General features: G+C 44.7%; 1 protein-coding gene across 1 annotated transcript in view; it reads right to left on the bottom strand.

Moving 5' to 3' along the window:
• Positions 1 to 4,434: 4,434 nt before the first annotated feature.
• Positions 4,435 to 15,241, bottom strand: part of LOC143773817 (uncharacterized) — a 93,300-nt gene continuing 82,493 nt past the window's right edge. Inside the window, exons 2-5 of the mRNA XM_077261158.1 lie at positions 6,166 to 6,216; positions 5,650 to 6,086; positions 5,335 to 5,491; positions 4,435 to 5,205 (exon numbers count right to left, since the gene is read on the bottom strand). Of these exons, the coding sequence (XP_077117273.1) occupies positions 4,968 to 5,205; positions 5,335 to 5,491; positions 5,650 to 5,737 (483 nt within the window). The 5' untranslated portion in view covers positions 5,738 to 6,086; positions 6,166 to 6,216 and the 3' untranslated portion in view covers positions 4,435 to 4,967. The remainder of the gene's footprint in view (positions 5,206 to 5,334; positions 5,492 to 5,649; positions 6,087 to 6,165; positions 6,217 to 15,241) is intronic.

Genomic DNA, 15,241 nt, shown 5'->3' with positions numbered 1-15,241 from the left:
GCTAGTTGTCAGGTTCCCTAGGTCCGCCCTTCTGCTTGTCTACCCTGTACCCATCTGCTTGTGCCTGTCTCTCTCTTCTGTCCATCAGCCAGTCCAGCCTGCACCTGCCATTGCTCTTCTGTCTAACACCCGGTCCAGCCCGCACCTGCCAGTACCGATCTGTCTAACACCTGGTCCAGTCTGCACCTGTCAGTGCTCTTCTGTTCTTCTGACGGCCCTGCCCACACCTGCTAGTGCCCATCTGTCTAATACACAGTCCAGTCTGCACCTGCCAGTACTCTCCTGTTCCTCAGCTGGTCCAGCCTGCACCTGCCAATGCTCATCTGTCTAACTGCCGGTCCATTTCAAAAAACTGACCGTCACATCCAAACATAGACTAAGTGTGAACAGGTGCTGAGCACCTGTTCACACTTAGTCTGTGTTTGGATGTGACGGTCAGTTTTTTGAAATGTATTATTTAGCCTTCTGACCGAGCACTCCGCCTCCTAGCCACAGGTGTTTTAATTGCAACAGGTCCAGTACCCCTCCACAGAGAGAGAGAATGTTAGTCTCATAAGAGGTTTTCATAGGTACCCATTCAGATGGAGACGTTTATTCTCAGCGAGGAAAGGAAAGCGTAGGACCTGGTATAAGAGAGATGCCGTTAAAGTGGCTACCAGGTACACATAAAATTGGCCTTTTTTATGCGCTAAACGCTCTCATTTTTCATATTTCTAGTGCAGTAATGCAGTTCAATTTTCGTGTTTCATGTTTGCATGTTTTAGCGCTGCAGTGTGCTGCCTTATTTGCTTAACTGCCGGTCCAGTCTGCATCCACCAGGGCTTTTCTCTTCCTCAGCCAGTCCTATCTGCACCCGTGGTTCCAGTGTCCCTACAGTGCCTGCCTGCATTCTTTGTCCCTCCTTTGGGCTGTTCCAGCCTACATGCTCTAGGCATTCAGCTGTCACCCTCTGTAGGTCAACCATGGAGTAGTACCTGGTACCACGTCCTTGCCTCTTTGGGTCACAGTATTGCTTGCTGCCGCTTATGGAAATTTAGTTGGGTCTCCTTCATGTGTGTTGCCTGCAGCAGTATGCCTCAGAAACCGGCATGCCTCCACTACCTTTGAGTCAATTACCTGTGCTACCATCCTTGTATTTTTCTGACAATAGTAGTCTACGAAATTGATATTTGTTCCACCTGAGTGTGGTTGGACATCAAAGCAGGTTGAGATGTTGCATGGGGTATCAGGGCTCCCAACACAGCAGGCTTTCACCGGTGACTCACCTACCTTGTCTTAATTTGAAGTTCAATACCAAGCTGTAAATGCTGGCCCAGACCCTGATGCCACATGCAATTTGTACTGAGGGTCAATTGAGGCCACTTTCCTGGTGTCTGCCCCTAATTTGAAGTTTTTTGTGAGCTTTTGGGCCCGTTTGAAGGTATTGCATATGCGTTTGTTTTTGCATCCCATTGACTCCAATGGCGTTCGACAAATATTCAATGAATATTGCAAAATCAATGATCATTCATCATCAAAACTGAACATTGAAATATTCACTCATCTTTAATCGTGAGCACAATGACCTATGCAAGACTAGTTTCACATTTGTGTTAGAATCCACAGCGTTTAATCCGCAACCGCAAATGCAGGAAAAACCGCATTGAAATGCGTACAAACGCAGCGTTTATTAGACGCATACGTTAACGCATGCATTTAAAAAATGCGGCGTTTTCACGCTTTTCCATGCGTTTTGCATGCGTTTGCGTTTTCTGTACGCATGGTGAAAAATTTAACAGGAACTAAATCTAGATAAACAGACACCGCCAATGGGACTACAGTGGGCGTGTATTATGGGATATCTATATATAGACCCTTGGACTGCTGAAATCTTCACAGTTTGCTACTGTATCCTGTGTCATGATGGATCTTCGCATGGAGAGCTTTTATTTCAACCTGGATTTAAGCATCAAGCTGTTTCTTGAATGTGCGTTTGCTTGGGAGCAACAAAGAAATAGAGAATGACAGAGAAGGACATAGCGTCAGCATTTTTGGAGACACCCCATTATTGAACTCCAGGAGAGCCATGGAGCCTATCACACGCTATATGGCGAGCTTAATGCCAACCTGGACAAATTCCCAGAATATACCAGGATGTCTCAAGACTCCGGGAATTGCTTGGTCGTGTCCAAGGAGCCATCCGGAGACAGGACACCCAGCTCCTTAGAGCGATTCTAGCAGAGGAACGTCTCCTGGTTACATTAAGGTATGTAATAATTCTAAACAAATGCCAGTCATAATTATTATTGGTCTGCCATGTATTATTTGTATTTTCCTTTACGTCTTTAGCTAAACACCATCATAAATGGAATTGATTGTAATTTTATTTTTTTATTTTTATTTCAGATTTCTGGCAACCGGAGAGAGCTTATCATCTCTCCACTTTCAGTACCGGCTTGGAATTTCCACCCTGTCTGTAATAGTTGCGGACACCTGCCGGGCTTTGTGGAATGTTCTCCGGGATGAGTTTATACCCCTACCCATGGAGGACATGTGGATTGAAATTGCAGAAAAATTCTGGAGTGTATGTGATTTCCCCAACTGTTTGGGAGAGGTGGATGGAAAGCACATAGGCATTATTAAACCTGCCAGAACTGGATCGGAGTACTTCAACTACAAAAAATATTTTTCAGTTGTGCTCATGGCAATAGCAGATGAGGACTGTCGCTTCATCGCCGTGGACATTGGAGCTTTTGGCCATGGCAATGACTCACAGATTTTCAAGAACTCGGATATGGGCCAACGTGTGTATGGCAAAAATTTTAATTTTCCATGGCCACGACCTCTCCCCAACACTCAAGGCCCACCGATGCCATTTGCTATGGTTGGGGATGAGGCCTTCCAGATGTGTGAAAACCTACTGAAGCCATATTCCAGTCGGGACTTGAACCACACTAAAAGGATTTATAACTACAGACTGACCAGGGCCCGAAGAACAGTAGAGTGTACCTTTGGGATTCTAGTCTCAAAATGGCGCATCCTTGCGACAGTCATTAATCTAAAAATGGAGACAGTCGATGAGGTGGTCAAAGCCTGTGTGGTTCTCCACAATTACATAATGGCTAAGGAGCGACCCAACATTGAACTGGATGAACCAGTTGCAAACCCATTGCCAGATTACCAGCATCACCCGCTACGGTCAACTGTTGAAGTTGGCCACATGCGGGAACAATTTGCTGCCTATTTTGATTCTGATATTGGACATGTGGCATGGCAAGACAATATTGTGTAAAATTTCCTGTTGGGTTTGGCCCTGTACCAGTTATGTTTTAAATGTTAATAATATTTTTTGTTAATAAAATTTGTGTTTTGATATCTTGACCAAGTCTCCTATGTATTTCCTCTAAAAACTACTTATGTTGTGAGTGGAAAGGTAGTTGATGTCATTACATCCTGATTCTGTTCTGCAGTATCTATTGGACGCAGACTGAAGATGCGATGGAGGTATAATACAAAGCAGATCTACACTCATCAAGTCAGGTGTCATAAATAATGAATTCATGATGCACAAATAACAGCCTCATGAATTCACTATTTCTGGTCAGGTGTCATATATAATGAGTTCATAACGCAGAGTTTTGTGCATCATGAACTCACTATTTATGACATGTGACCTGTTGAGTATAGTTCTGCTTTGTATTACCGCCATTTTCTCTTCAGTCTGCGACACAGAATTAATCAGACTGAAGAGATTATGGAGAAAATACAAGTTATATTTATTTTTTGCCACCTCCTAGCTGTATACCAAACACACAAAGCTGCAGTCTTGTACTTAATAACTACTGGAGCTATGATTTGGCAAAAAAATATAGAGTGCAGCGCAGTGTTTTATTAGGCACACGGTCTGTGTTGCCAGCTGCGAAATACACAAATAAGCAAACATTATTGGGGGCAAAAAACATTATTATGTATTTTTAAACCGAAAAAAAAAATTAACTGCGCCTGCTTGGGGTAGAGTGATGGAACTGGGGTGTGTGTAGCTGTGAGGCCTGGCTAAGTGTGGACGATACAGGGGTGGCAGGAGAAGAGGCAATCAACGAAGTGGGATCTGGGAGTTCGGGGATGGGGCTTGACGCATGAGAGGGCTGAGGCACACTTGAAGGGTGAGACAAACCTGACATTACAGACACATTGGGAGGTGAGGGGGGAGGAATAGTGATAGTCCGCTGCATTTTTCCCCCTTTTTGGGATCTAGATAGTCTGGGGAGCCTTGGTGGGCTCATTTGCTCATTTGTTCCAGCCTGGTCATGGTGGGCGACCTGTCAGGGTCCTGCTGCTGCAGCTGCATTGTGCTTGTAGAGCGGACAGCCATGCCAGAGTCCTGCTGCATTGTGGTGGTGGTGGTGAAACAGAAGGCCATGCCAGGGCCCTGCTGCTGCATGGTGGAGTGGAAGGCCATGCCAGGGTCCTGCTGCATGTGGTGGTGGAACGGAAGGCCATGCCAGGGTCCTGCTGTTGCATGGTGGTGGCAGTGGAGGAGGTCCAAGCAGGAGCAGCAGTTGTCATGGTGGTGGCGGTGGGCTGTCCAACAGCACTCAGCATGGTGGTGGTGCTGTAGTGGTGTCTGGCAGTGCTTGTAATGGAGGTGGCCGTGCAGTGGTATGCAGCAGAGCTCGGCATTGAGGTCAAGCGTGACAGTGTTGGCACAGGTGGATATGCCGCCACTGTCTGCTGAAAATACTGACTCTGCTGCATAGCTTGCACGTAAGCAGCATTGCAGGCCTGCATGACACTAAGCTGGAGATCAGGAGTAAGGTGTTCCGACATGCCCTGTTCAATTTGATTGAAAAAATGATGTGCTGGCCTCTGGAGGTCGGCTTTCACTTGGTCAAGGCTTTTTGTGACCTCCTGGATACGTGTATTCATATTGTTTATGGCACTATCCAGTCGATCAACCATCGCCTTGAGTCCATCATGAAAGACCGAGCTCAAGTCCAAAAACTCAGGCATGAGTGACCTGTCCGAGGCCCTCTGCCGCTGCCGGGAAGAGCCCAAAAAAAAGAGGCAAAGGACTGGGACAGGGGAACACCTGATGGACCAGCTTCCTGGTCTCCAGTCTGTGTGGCAGGCCCACTTGCTGAAGTGCTGCTGGAAGGCTGGGACGGGTCCGTGGCTGTTTGATGAAGGACCACTCCAGAACCAGGGTCAAGAGTGCTGCTCCAAGTGCTGTGAAAAAAGAAGAAAAAAACACATTACTACCAAACATTTACAATAGTAAAGCGCCAACTCCTGTGGAATAGAAAAATACAGATTAGGCAATCCAGCACAACCCATTACACCACAAACAACACTTACGTTCTCTGGGCAAGGACCGGTCTCAAAAATGCAAGGATGCGGTGATACTTGTATTTGTGGATCCTTGCTCCAGAACCACTAGGAAGCCGGTTCTCTTGACGAAGGTCCTTGCTGAAGCGATTCTTCATTGAATGCCAACGTGTTTTGACTTTGAGCACTGTTGAAAAATATAAATAATGGTTAGACAATGCACTTTTGACCGTGATCACACAACTGTGTATGATGAGAGAAAATCCTGAGAGTTTCTCTCATCACACACAGTTGTATGATCCCGGCCAAGGTCACTGCTGCAGCACACCGCATTGCAATACTTACAAAATGCATTTCGGACCCGAGTTGGGGTGTTGTTCCAGCCATCCCACATCACTTTGGCCACCTCATTCCATAGCAGCTGGATCGTCATGTTGTCCGAGTGCTGCAGAACCAAGGTGTCCCACAACGGGACTCGCTCATGGACAAGGGAGATTAGGAGGTCATTAAAAAATAAAAAATAAAGACATTAATGTAGGAGACATTAACATAAGGAAAAGAAAGAAAATAGAGACAGAAAACTGGCATGAATATTGAAAGTCAAGAAAAACAGGAGTCAAGAAGAAAAAGGTAAAGGAGGAAAGTAAAGAAATGAACATTCAAGAATAGTAAAGTGAGGATACAATAAACAGTCAGCCACATATACGTACACGCTGCCACTTTGCCACCCGACCGTGAACCCGCTGCTCCTGCTCAGCCTCTGCCGCAGTGGAAGAAGTGCTCTTAAAAAAGGAAAAAAAAATTGTCATATGTGTAGATGTGACATTGAATACTTACCAATCTGAAAAGGTGAGTACTCACTTCAGTGACATGTTCGGCTTGTGCAGGCCCTCCTCCTCAGAAGATGACATTCTGATGCATACAGAAAGAAAAAAATGCCAGAAATTAGGATATATAGAGATAGAAAATAGAAAATAAAGACATTGGCTAGGATATACTGACATTGTTCAGTGTCCTGTTTGCTCCAAGGTTCTTGCCTGTGTCTGCTCTGCTTCTCTGTCTGCTGGGTAGTGATCTGCAAATACCCACTCCCTCCCTTTATCAGTTTGTATGTGGGGGGGTGGCTAATCAGTGTCTAGACATGCTTTCCTGTGGTGCAACGCATGCGTTCACATAGACTGTAATGCGTTTTTTGCCGCATTCCTTCCGCTAATAACTGCATACGTTTATAGGTGGCAAATTGACGCCTCTAAAATTACTACATGTAGCGTTTACCGCGCCAAACCGCAGACGACTAAACGTCGCATGTGTCGTCTAACGCGGAAAACGCAACCGATCGCATACACATGCATCCCTAATGTTAAATATAGGAATACACGACGGATGCGGATAATTGCGGCACAAATGCTGCGGACACAACCGCAAATGTGAAACCGGCTTAAACAGAAAATGTGCAGTTGATAACATTGATATTCTGGATCTGGACTTACACAGGGGCTCCTGGGCTGGGACTACAGAGTTGCTGCAGACAGATGGAGCAAGCTGACGGCAAAAGGGTCGCCACGCGGGGTCAATGCCAAGAGGTCATGTCAGGGACAAAATTGGAAAGCAAGCGGAAGGTCAAAATTCAAGCCGAGGTCAGAAAAGAAGAGAAAATCAGGTAAGCAGAAATCATAGACTTGCAATGGAAAACAGAGGCTTACAAGTTCCAAAGAATGAAGAAAAAGGGTATTCCAGCATAGAAAAATGTAAAACTTCGTCTTTAATGGAAAAAATTCATAAAAGCAGGCACAATGCGGACAACATGTAGATCCCAGAGAGCTGCCAACCAACGAGTTTCGACACTCTGGTCTTAATCATGGTTAAGGGGCTTAAATAGCAGGCAACTTTACCCAGGGCTCTCATAAAAGAGTAATCAAAACCAAACAATTAACCCCTTAGCTCCCTGAGCTAGCAAAACCAAATGTCCCAGGAATATAACAGTAATGATTTTGTTACGCTTCCGAGGCAACAAACATGCAGCATCAGCCAAAGAAGAGACAAAGGGGACAAGAACTGACACAGATGTTACACTGTGTAAATACACCGTCCAAATGCAACTTAATCTATATGGAGGGAGAAGTGTTAGCTGACTTGACTTTTGGATCCATTTCTAGGGGATGCAAGGAGAAGACAGTGTTGACATTTGCCTCATTTCAAAATAACCAAAATAACTTGTCCTGACCCTGATAATACCATCTGTGCTGCTTGCTCAGGTCACTTTTTCGCATTAATTATTTTATTATTTCACCTATTTAAATTGCGGTAATGGTAACGGTCAATGATAACAGCTTGGCTAGTGATCTTATATTGCGCTACACAGGTGACAGAACATAGCGGAAAACAAATAAAAGCATTATATTAATAGATTAAGAGTGACACCTTATGGCTGATAGGGGACGATTCATCTGACATATGTCTTCCACCTTACTCAATTAATAATGAAATGCATGGCTGCTCTCACAGAACCATACATTGCATAGATTATCATCATTACATTAACTTGCTATGCATATTAATATAAGCAACATGTACAGATAGTTAATTCGATCACCAATGCTTGGTTGTACTAATTAAGTACAGACACAGTTCCTGCTCTCTCTGTCTCTAGATCTGTCACAGACACCAAGCATTCATTTATTCCATGTGCCATCATTAATAATTTTGAGTACAATAGTTATAGACATTATTTCATGTGAAAACAATATTCATTTTTTATTATTTTAAATAGGTTAAGCAAGGTGGCCCTCGCTGTCCAAAGTAAAAAATCAGGAAAGAGCAGCAGGAAATTAATGAGTTCAACATGTGGGTCACTTCAGTTAGAAAAAAAGGATTTATTCCTGCCCAGGAGTATAACATGTTTTACTTAAATTTGTGTTTAGAAAAATTCTGCACCATCTCATACTCATTCCTACATAAGTAATAAATAAAAACTGACCTCTCATAATGCTGCATTCATGTTCTGATAATGGTTCTGGTGCTGTATTTATGTTTGGATGATGGTTCTGGTGAAATATTAATGCACTGATGATGGTTCTGGTGACTTGTTCAAGTACACTTGGTGGCTATTAGTTCTTCATGTTTCCTAACCATTATACAGAAAAAAGTGGACTGCACTAGGATGACACCCAGAACGTTTCCGAGTGCCTTTGTTTATTCCACTAACACATTCACTGGATTAGATGAAAAATTAACGTGTAAAGTCCCATGGGCTTTAATGGGTTTGGGTCCTATCTGTCAAATGCACATGTAGAACATGTATATGAAAAATGGAAATGTGAATTGGTCATAAGAGAGGGGGTGCAGAATTTATTACATTTTACTGATCAATGCATGTTACACAGCAGAGAACAAATATAGGCTTAGAAGCATCAAACAATATCACACATGATATCACAGTGCCACACACAACATGAATGAATGTTCATGTTCCCTACAGGGACTAAAATTAAGTGAAAACTGAAAAGAAGTGTTTTAAACTTGGAAAAAAAAAGCATACTGAAATAAGATTTGTGGCACTCGTCATGAATTTGAAGAGTGAGCATCACCACGAGTTGCACCCGTGTTCCAGTCCAACTTTGTCTATTCTGCTGGAGCAGGGCATAACTGGCGTAAAAAAGGCAAAAGTTGCATAAATCAACTCCCTTAACATCTTTTTAACTCATACCCTTTCATCCCTCTCAGTTCATTTTTTGGACCTTAATATCACATGCCAAGATGGCTCATTGTCTACCTGTCTATATCGGAAACCAACAGCCACCAACAATTTCCTGGAATACCATAGCTTCTATCCACCTCACACTCAGAAGGGGGTTCCTGTTGGGCAATTTCTGAGGACTAGGCGAAACTGTACAAAGGACGAGGATTTCCGCAGAGAGGCTTGTGACCATACAGAAAGATTCAAGAAAAGGAGTTATCCCAAAAAATGTATTTCTCATGCATGCCAGAGGGTTAATCAGCAGTCACAAGTATCGGTATTAACCTCAACTAAGAAAGTACCGGATAATCATATTCGTTTTATCACCAACTTTAATACCCAGTGGCCGCAGGTAAGAAACATCCTACAAAAACATTGGATGATTTTAACTACCAATTTACAGACGTCCCAGATTGTCAGTGAACGTGCACTTGTTACCGCCAGAAGAGCACCCAATTTACGGGACATCCTTACGAGAAGTCACTACACCAGGCCTACTTGTAAATTAAACCTGGGCATTATTCTGAGGGGTTCTTTCCCTTGTGGGGATTGCAATATTTGCCAACATATGCATCCCACACGGAATATGTTTTGCAATCCTACTGATCAGAAGCAACATCCACTGAAGTCCTACATTAATTGTAAAACAACTAATGTTATCTATGCAATTATTTGCCCATGCCCGCAGGTTTACGTAGGCCAGACTTCGCAGGAACTACTTGAAGAATACAAAGACATTTCTACATGATTAATACAGCTGCTGTGGATGCCCGCAAAGGTAAGACACTTACCACGGTGGCATCCCATTATTTAACCTACCACGCTGGTAGATGCTCCAACACCACGGTCGTGGGTTTGGAACATATAAGGGGATCGGGCAGGGCCGGACCCTTGGATAAAAAACTACTACAGGCGGAAGCTCGGTGGATTTTTGTGCTTCGTTCTACAGCACCTTCTGGAATTAATGAAGATCTTCTATTCACAGGTTTTCTGGGATAATACCCAGAAGGAGGATCCTCCTAGTCCAGGTTATCACGTGGCCTGTGTGATGATGAAACCTACAATATTTGGATTCCTGGATTTTCCCCTTTGGCCTTTCCCCTTTGGATGCTCCCATGCTTTCATCTTCTACAGTGTGACAGGATGGACTATCCAGATGACTTGGTTTGACTTTTATCCATCTAGATCTGGGTTACTCTTACTTTCGGTTCATACATGATAGGACATTCAAGTATAATGTGGACGATGTATATTCATCTTGAATTATCTTTTACCTCAGTGAGTTTTGTAATAAGGTCCGTGTACTCGCTGTCTAACAGTTTATAGACACAAACACCTACATTAGGGGATTATTATAGGATTTTCATCCTGCTTATGACCCCTTGGGACAAATCAGGTCAATGACACCATCCTGGCGTAGGGACATTGCAGTGAGTATCCCCAGGTGTCCTTATTGACCATAGATGGGCTACCCATTTTCACGGATTTTAGTAACTTTAGTGACATCCTATGCCTGGGCTATAGACTTTTTTTTTCATGAATCTAATACTTTGATTCTATTTTGTATAATCTTCTATTTCCCCTGGAGACATTAAACAACCAACTTATGGTATTATTAATGTATGGCACAGACAACTTTTATATTTCATGCATGCTGGACATAAGGATGATTATGCATTATGGTACCCCCATTATTATTTTTTACCCATAGGATACTATGAGTTTTCTATACTCAGTAATACATGCATCAATAAATCTTTAGTACATACTACACAAGTTGGCTTCATTATTCTTTGAATATATAAAAAAAATCCCCAGTTATTATTCATCTTCCTTTTATCATTTAATTGTTCCTATACTCTGTTTAATTGTTTGTGTAGCCATATTTCTTTAGCTCTGGTTCCATCGGTCTACCTTGCTTTCTAATAGCTCTTTATTATAGTGCTTTGGAACAAAGCACTATATTGTAATGCGATCGTGGATAACTTCTTATTCTTATTATAGTGCTTTGGAACAAAGCACTATATTGTAATCCGATCGTGGATAACTTCTTCTTATTATTATTCAGTCCGCACGTAATGCGGCCCGAACCGCTTCACTCACAGACTCCAGTGAGGTGTCATTTCGAAGCCAGCGTCCCCAAGAGGTGTGCTAAGTATTTTTCGTGTCGATCGGATTTGTAGTTTTGGCGCAATTTGCGTTTGAAAAAAGTGTTTCAATGCATTTCAATAGGGAAATTTTCCCATACGTTTATAATGGGCCTGATTTCTGAGGCAATTTCTAAAAATAACTGCCACCTGCCACCTGGCTGATTAGCTCATTGATATGCGCAGTCAGACTCAGTTACTATGCCAACGCCTACAAACTCTACCAAGACACAGTTTTGCCAGATAATATCAACTCTTAAAGTGACCCGCCCACCAAATCGGATCCCGAGGTGCGCAGCCCACCAAATCGGACCCAGAGTGGCGCCGCCCGCCGCATCGGACCCAGAGTGGCGCCGCCCGCCAAATCGGACCCGGAGTGGCGGCGCCCGCCAAATCGGACCCGGAGTGGTGCCGCCCACCAAATCGGACCCGGAGTGGCGCCGCCCGACAAATCGGACCCAGAGTGGCGCCGCCCGCCAAATCAGACCCGGAGTGGCGCCGCCCGCCAAATCGGACCCGTAGTGGCGCCGCCCGCCAAATCGGACCCAGGGTGGTGCCGCCCGCCGAATCGGACCCGTAGTGGCGCCGCCCGCCAAATCGGACCCAGAGTGGCGCCGCCCGCCAAATCGGACCCAGAGTGGCGCCCCCGCCAAATCGGACCCAGGGTGGCGCCGCCCGCCAAATCGGACCCAGGGTGGCGCCGCCTGCCAAATCAGACCCAAGGTGGCGCCGCCCACCAAATCAGACCCAGGGTGGCGCCACCCACCAAATCAGACACAGAGTGACCCGGCCCACCAAATCGGACCCAGAGTGACCCGGCCCACCAAATCGGACCCAGAGTGACCCGGCCCACCAAATCGGACCCAGAGTGACCCGGGCCACCAAATCGGAGCCAGAGTGACCCGGGCCACCAAATCGGAGCCAGAGTGACCCGGGCCACCAAATCGGAGCCAGAGTGACCCGGGCCACCAAATTGGAGCCAGAGTAACCCGGGCCACCAAATCGGAGCCAGAGTGACCCGGGCCACCAAATCGGAGCCAGAGTGACCCGGGCCACCAAATCGGAGCCAGAGTGACCCGGGCCACCAAATCGGAGCCAGAGTGACCCGGGCCACCAAATTGGAGCCAGAGTAACCCGGGCCACCAAATCGGAGCCAGAGTGACCCGGGCCACCAAATCGGAGCCAGAGTGACCCGGGCCACCAAATCGGAGCCAGAGTTACCCGGGCCACCAAATCGGAGCCAGAGTGACCCGGCCCACCAAATCGGACCAAGAGTGACCCGGCCCACCAAATCGGACCCAGAGTGACCCGGCCCACCAAATCGGACCCGGAGTGGCCTCAACCCTGATGGGCTACAACTACCAAACCAGCGCCTGAGGGGCACCCAAGTGTGAAAGTCTTACAGGGGCAGCCCGGGCACCATTCCAAAGCACTATCTGTAGTTCCTTCAGGAAATACCCATCTAGTTTAATTCATGTAATGCAAGTGTTTAGACATTTTTTCCTTCCTTTTTGTGTCGAATCGCCATTCTGGCAGGCAAACTTCATAACAAGAACGATCTTTCTGTGTTCCACTAGTCTTTATTTGATCCTTATGTCTTCATCTTTGCTCCAAGGAGCAGCGCATGCGCCATTCACTCTTTCTTCTTGTCAGATGTGTCACGCTGGTTTCATTTTTCGGCACATGCGCATTTGACAGATAGGGCAGAGACGTCTGCCCGGCCTTTACGGCACTCCTCCTTTGCTTCCGTTTCTGACCCTGGACGCACACGCGGGACTACTGATCACCTGGGATACAGGTATTTAAACACTCAATTGACAGCCCACTGTACACTTCCCCTGACGAAGCCGTCCGTGTAACGGCGACACGCGTTTGGTGTTTTTCCCAACTTGCCCTGCTTCCCCCCTCCTGGCCATCCAGCATGGATTTTCAATTATTGACTTTCTGCTTCATGAGGATTTTTCATTTTTGCCAATTTAACACAGCAGTTTCCTACTCAGGGCTATCTTGGCATATAGGACAGCAAACTTCTACCTTTAACTTACTGCACAAGCAGTTCAGTTTCACAAGGCAAACAAATATACCGTGTAATTCCTGATAAAGCTCGCTGAGTTGCTTTATTTTGGTATATTACTGCATTTTTTGTCATCTGAATAGTTTGTAAGGCCAGTCGTACATGTTTGTACCTAGGTGTTATCATATACTTGCACCAAGGTGTCATTATATGCTTGTACCCAGGTGTTATTATATGCTGGATTAGTGCCATGCACAATATCATATGTGAATGTTTTATGCACTATCTTGCATTTATCATTTTAGTGCCTTGTGGTGGATTTGTATATAACTGGTGTATAGGTAATTATCTGGAGAGAAGCGGGGTGATGGTGGTTATTGGTATTCACTGTTTTTAAAGAATTGTTTGTCAATAAAGTTGTTTTCTTTTCTATATTTCTATTGGAGGTGTGCATTCGTTATAAGTGGTTCTTTTCCTGCTTTGCCATGTTCAGTACTAGTTCACCACTTGTATGCACCCCTGCATTTTTTTCACTGAATTATTGGTAGTGCGCCAGTAACTTATTACCTTGGCTATACAAATACTGAATGCCCCCTTTACATATCCTACTGAAAATTAAAATATGTGATACTATAGATTAATTCACCAATTCATGTTGAGCCTGTGTAGGGGAATAAATGGAGAGAAATTGGAAATATGAAACCAAGTTTTACTATCCAAAGAAAATACATCAAAAGCTAAAATAAAGTATACTCATCAGAAAAATTGTCAAATTGATGTACAATAACCACTTTCTCCACAATGTTTAAGATTATAAAAAAATCTCTACACATTTAAGTAGATTTGTTCAGAACAACAAATCCACTTAAATCCTCATGGATTAAATAAAGCAGAAGGTTGGTCAGTCTTGTCTCCAAAACTCTGGCTAGTGACTTAACATTATAGTTACTAGTAACCTAACATAATAGTGATTTTGGACGATCTGAGTCTACCAATAGTTCATTTTCATCCCTTTTATATTAGGAAAGTTATCAACTATCTTGAACATAGAAATTCACACTTTCAAACTTTTCAACGTTCTCTCCCGACCCTAAACTTTAAATAAACCTCCAACTGCAACCCACATCCAGAGATTTCCTCAAGGCCGAGTATTTCTCTGCAGATTCTAATTAGTGAAGCATTGCACTTTACGTATATTACCATGTTATTTTGAGTTGTTTTTTTCAGGGGGATTTTCGAGGACATTAATATTTATTACTTAGCCCACATGCCTTCATTGTTTGCCTGGTACAGCGCCGTACATTCTGCAGTAGCTGTGAATTTCACTTGATGGTGCTGAACTACAGAGATTTAGGCCATGTTCACACTTTGCGGGTTTTACCGCGGATCCGCAGCGTTTCTGCAGCTGCGGGTCCGCAGCAGTTTCCATTGCATTTACATTTACATGTAAACCCTATGGAAACCGCAATCCGCTGTGCACATGCTGCGGGAAAAACCGCGCAGAAACGCAGCGGTTTACATTCCGCAGCATGTCCTTAGGAATGCATTGATCCGCTAACTTCCCGCATGGAGCTGTGCCCACGATGCGGGAATTAATCGGATCATGTGCAGATGGTACCAGGGGTGGAGGAGAGGAGACTCTCCTCCAGGCCCTGGGAACCATATTTGTGAAAAAAAAAAAAATTAAAATTAAAAATAATGATATACTCACCTCTCAGCGCTGCACGTGGCCGTCCGGTCACAGGGTTGCTGTGTGAGCAGGACCTGCGGTCACGTCGTGGTCACATGACCGTGACGTCGCGGTCACATGACCGTGACGTCACGAAGGTCCTTCTCGCACAGCATCTTTGGAACCGGACCGCCGCGTGCAGCGCCGAGGAGATCGGGACGTCAGAGGGTGAGTATAAACCATTTTTTTAATTATTTTTAACATTACTATTGATGCTGCATATTGCTGCATATGCAGCATCAATAGTATAGGAGTAATCCCGCAGTGGAAACCGCAAAACAAACCGCGATAAATCTGCAGGGATAACAGCA

This window comes from Ranitomeya variabilis, chromosome 5 (assembly GCF_051348905.1).
Source record: "Ranitomeya variabilis isolate aRanVar5 chromosome 5, aRanVar5.hap1, whole genome shotgun sequence".
In the NCBI taxonomy this organism is placed as follows: domain Eukaryota; kingdom Metazoa; phylum Chordata; class Amphibia; order Anura; family Dendrobatidae; genus Ranitomeya; species Ranitomeya variabilis.
The sequence above is the reverse complement of the archived record's forward strand: the minus strand, read 5'-3'. Positions and strand labels throughout refer to the sequence as shown.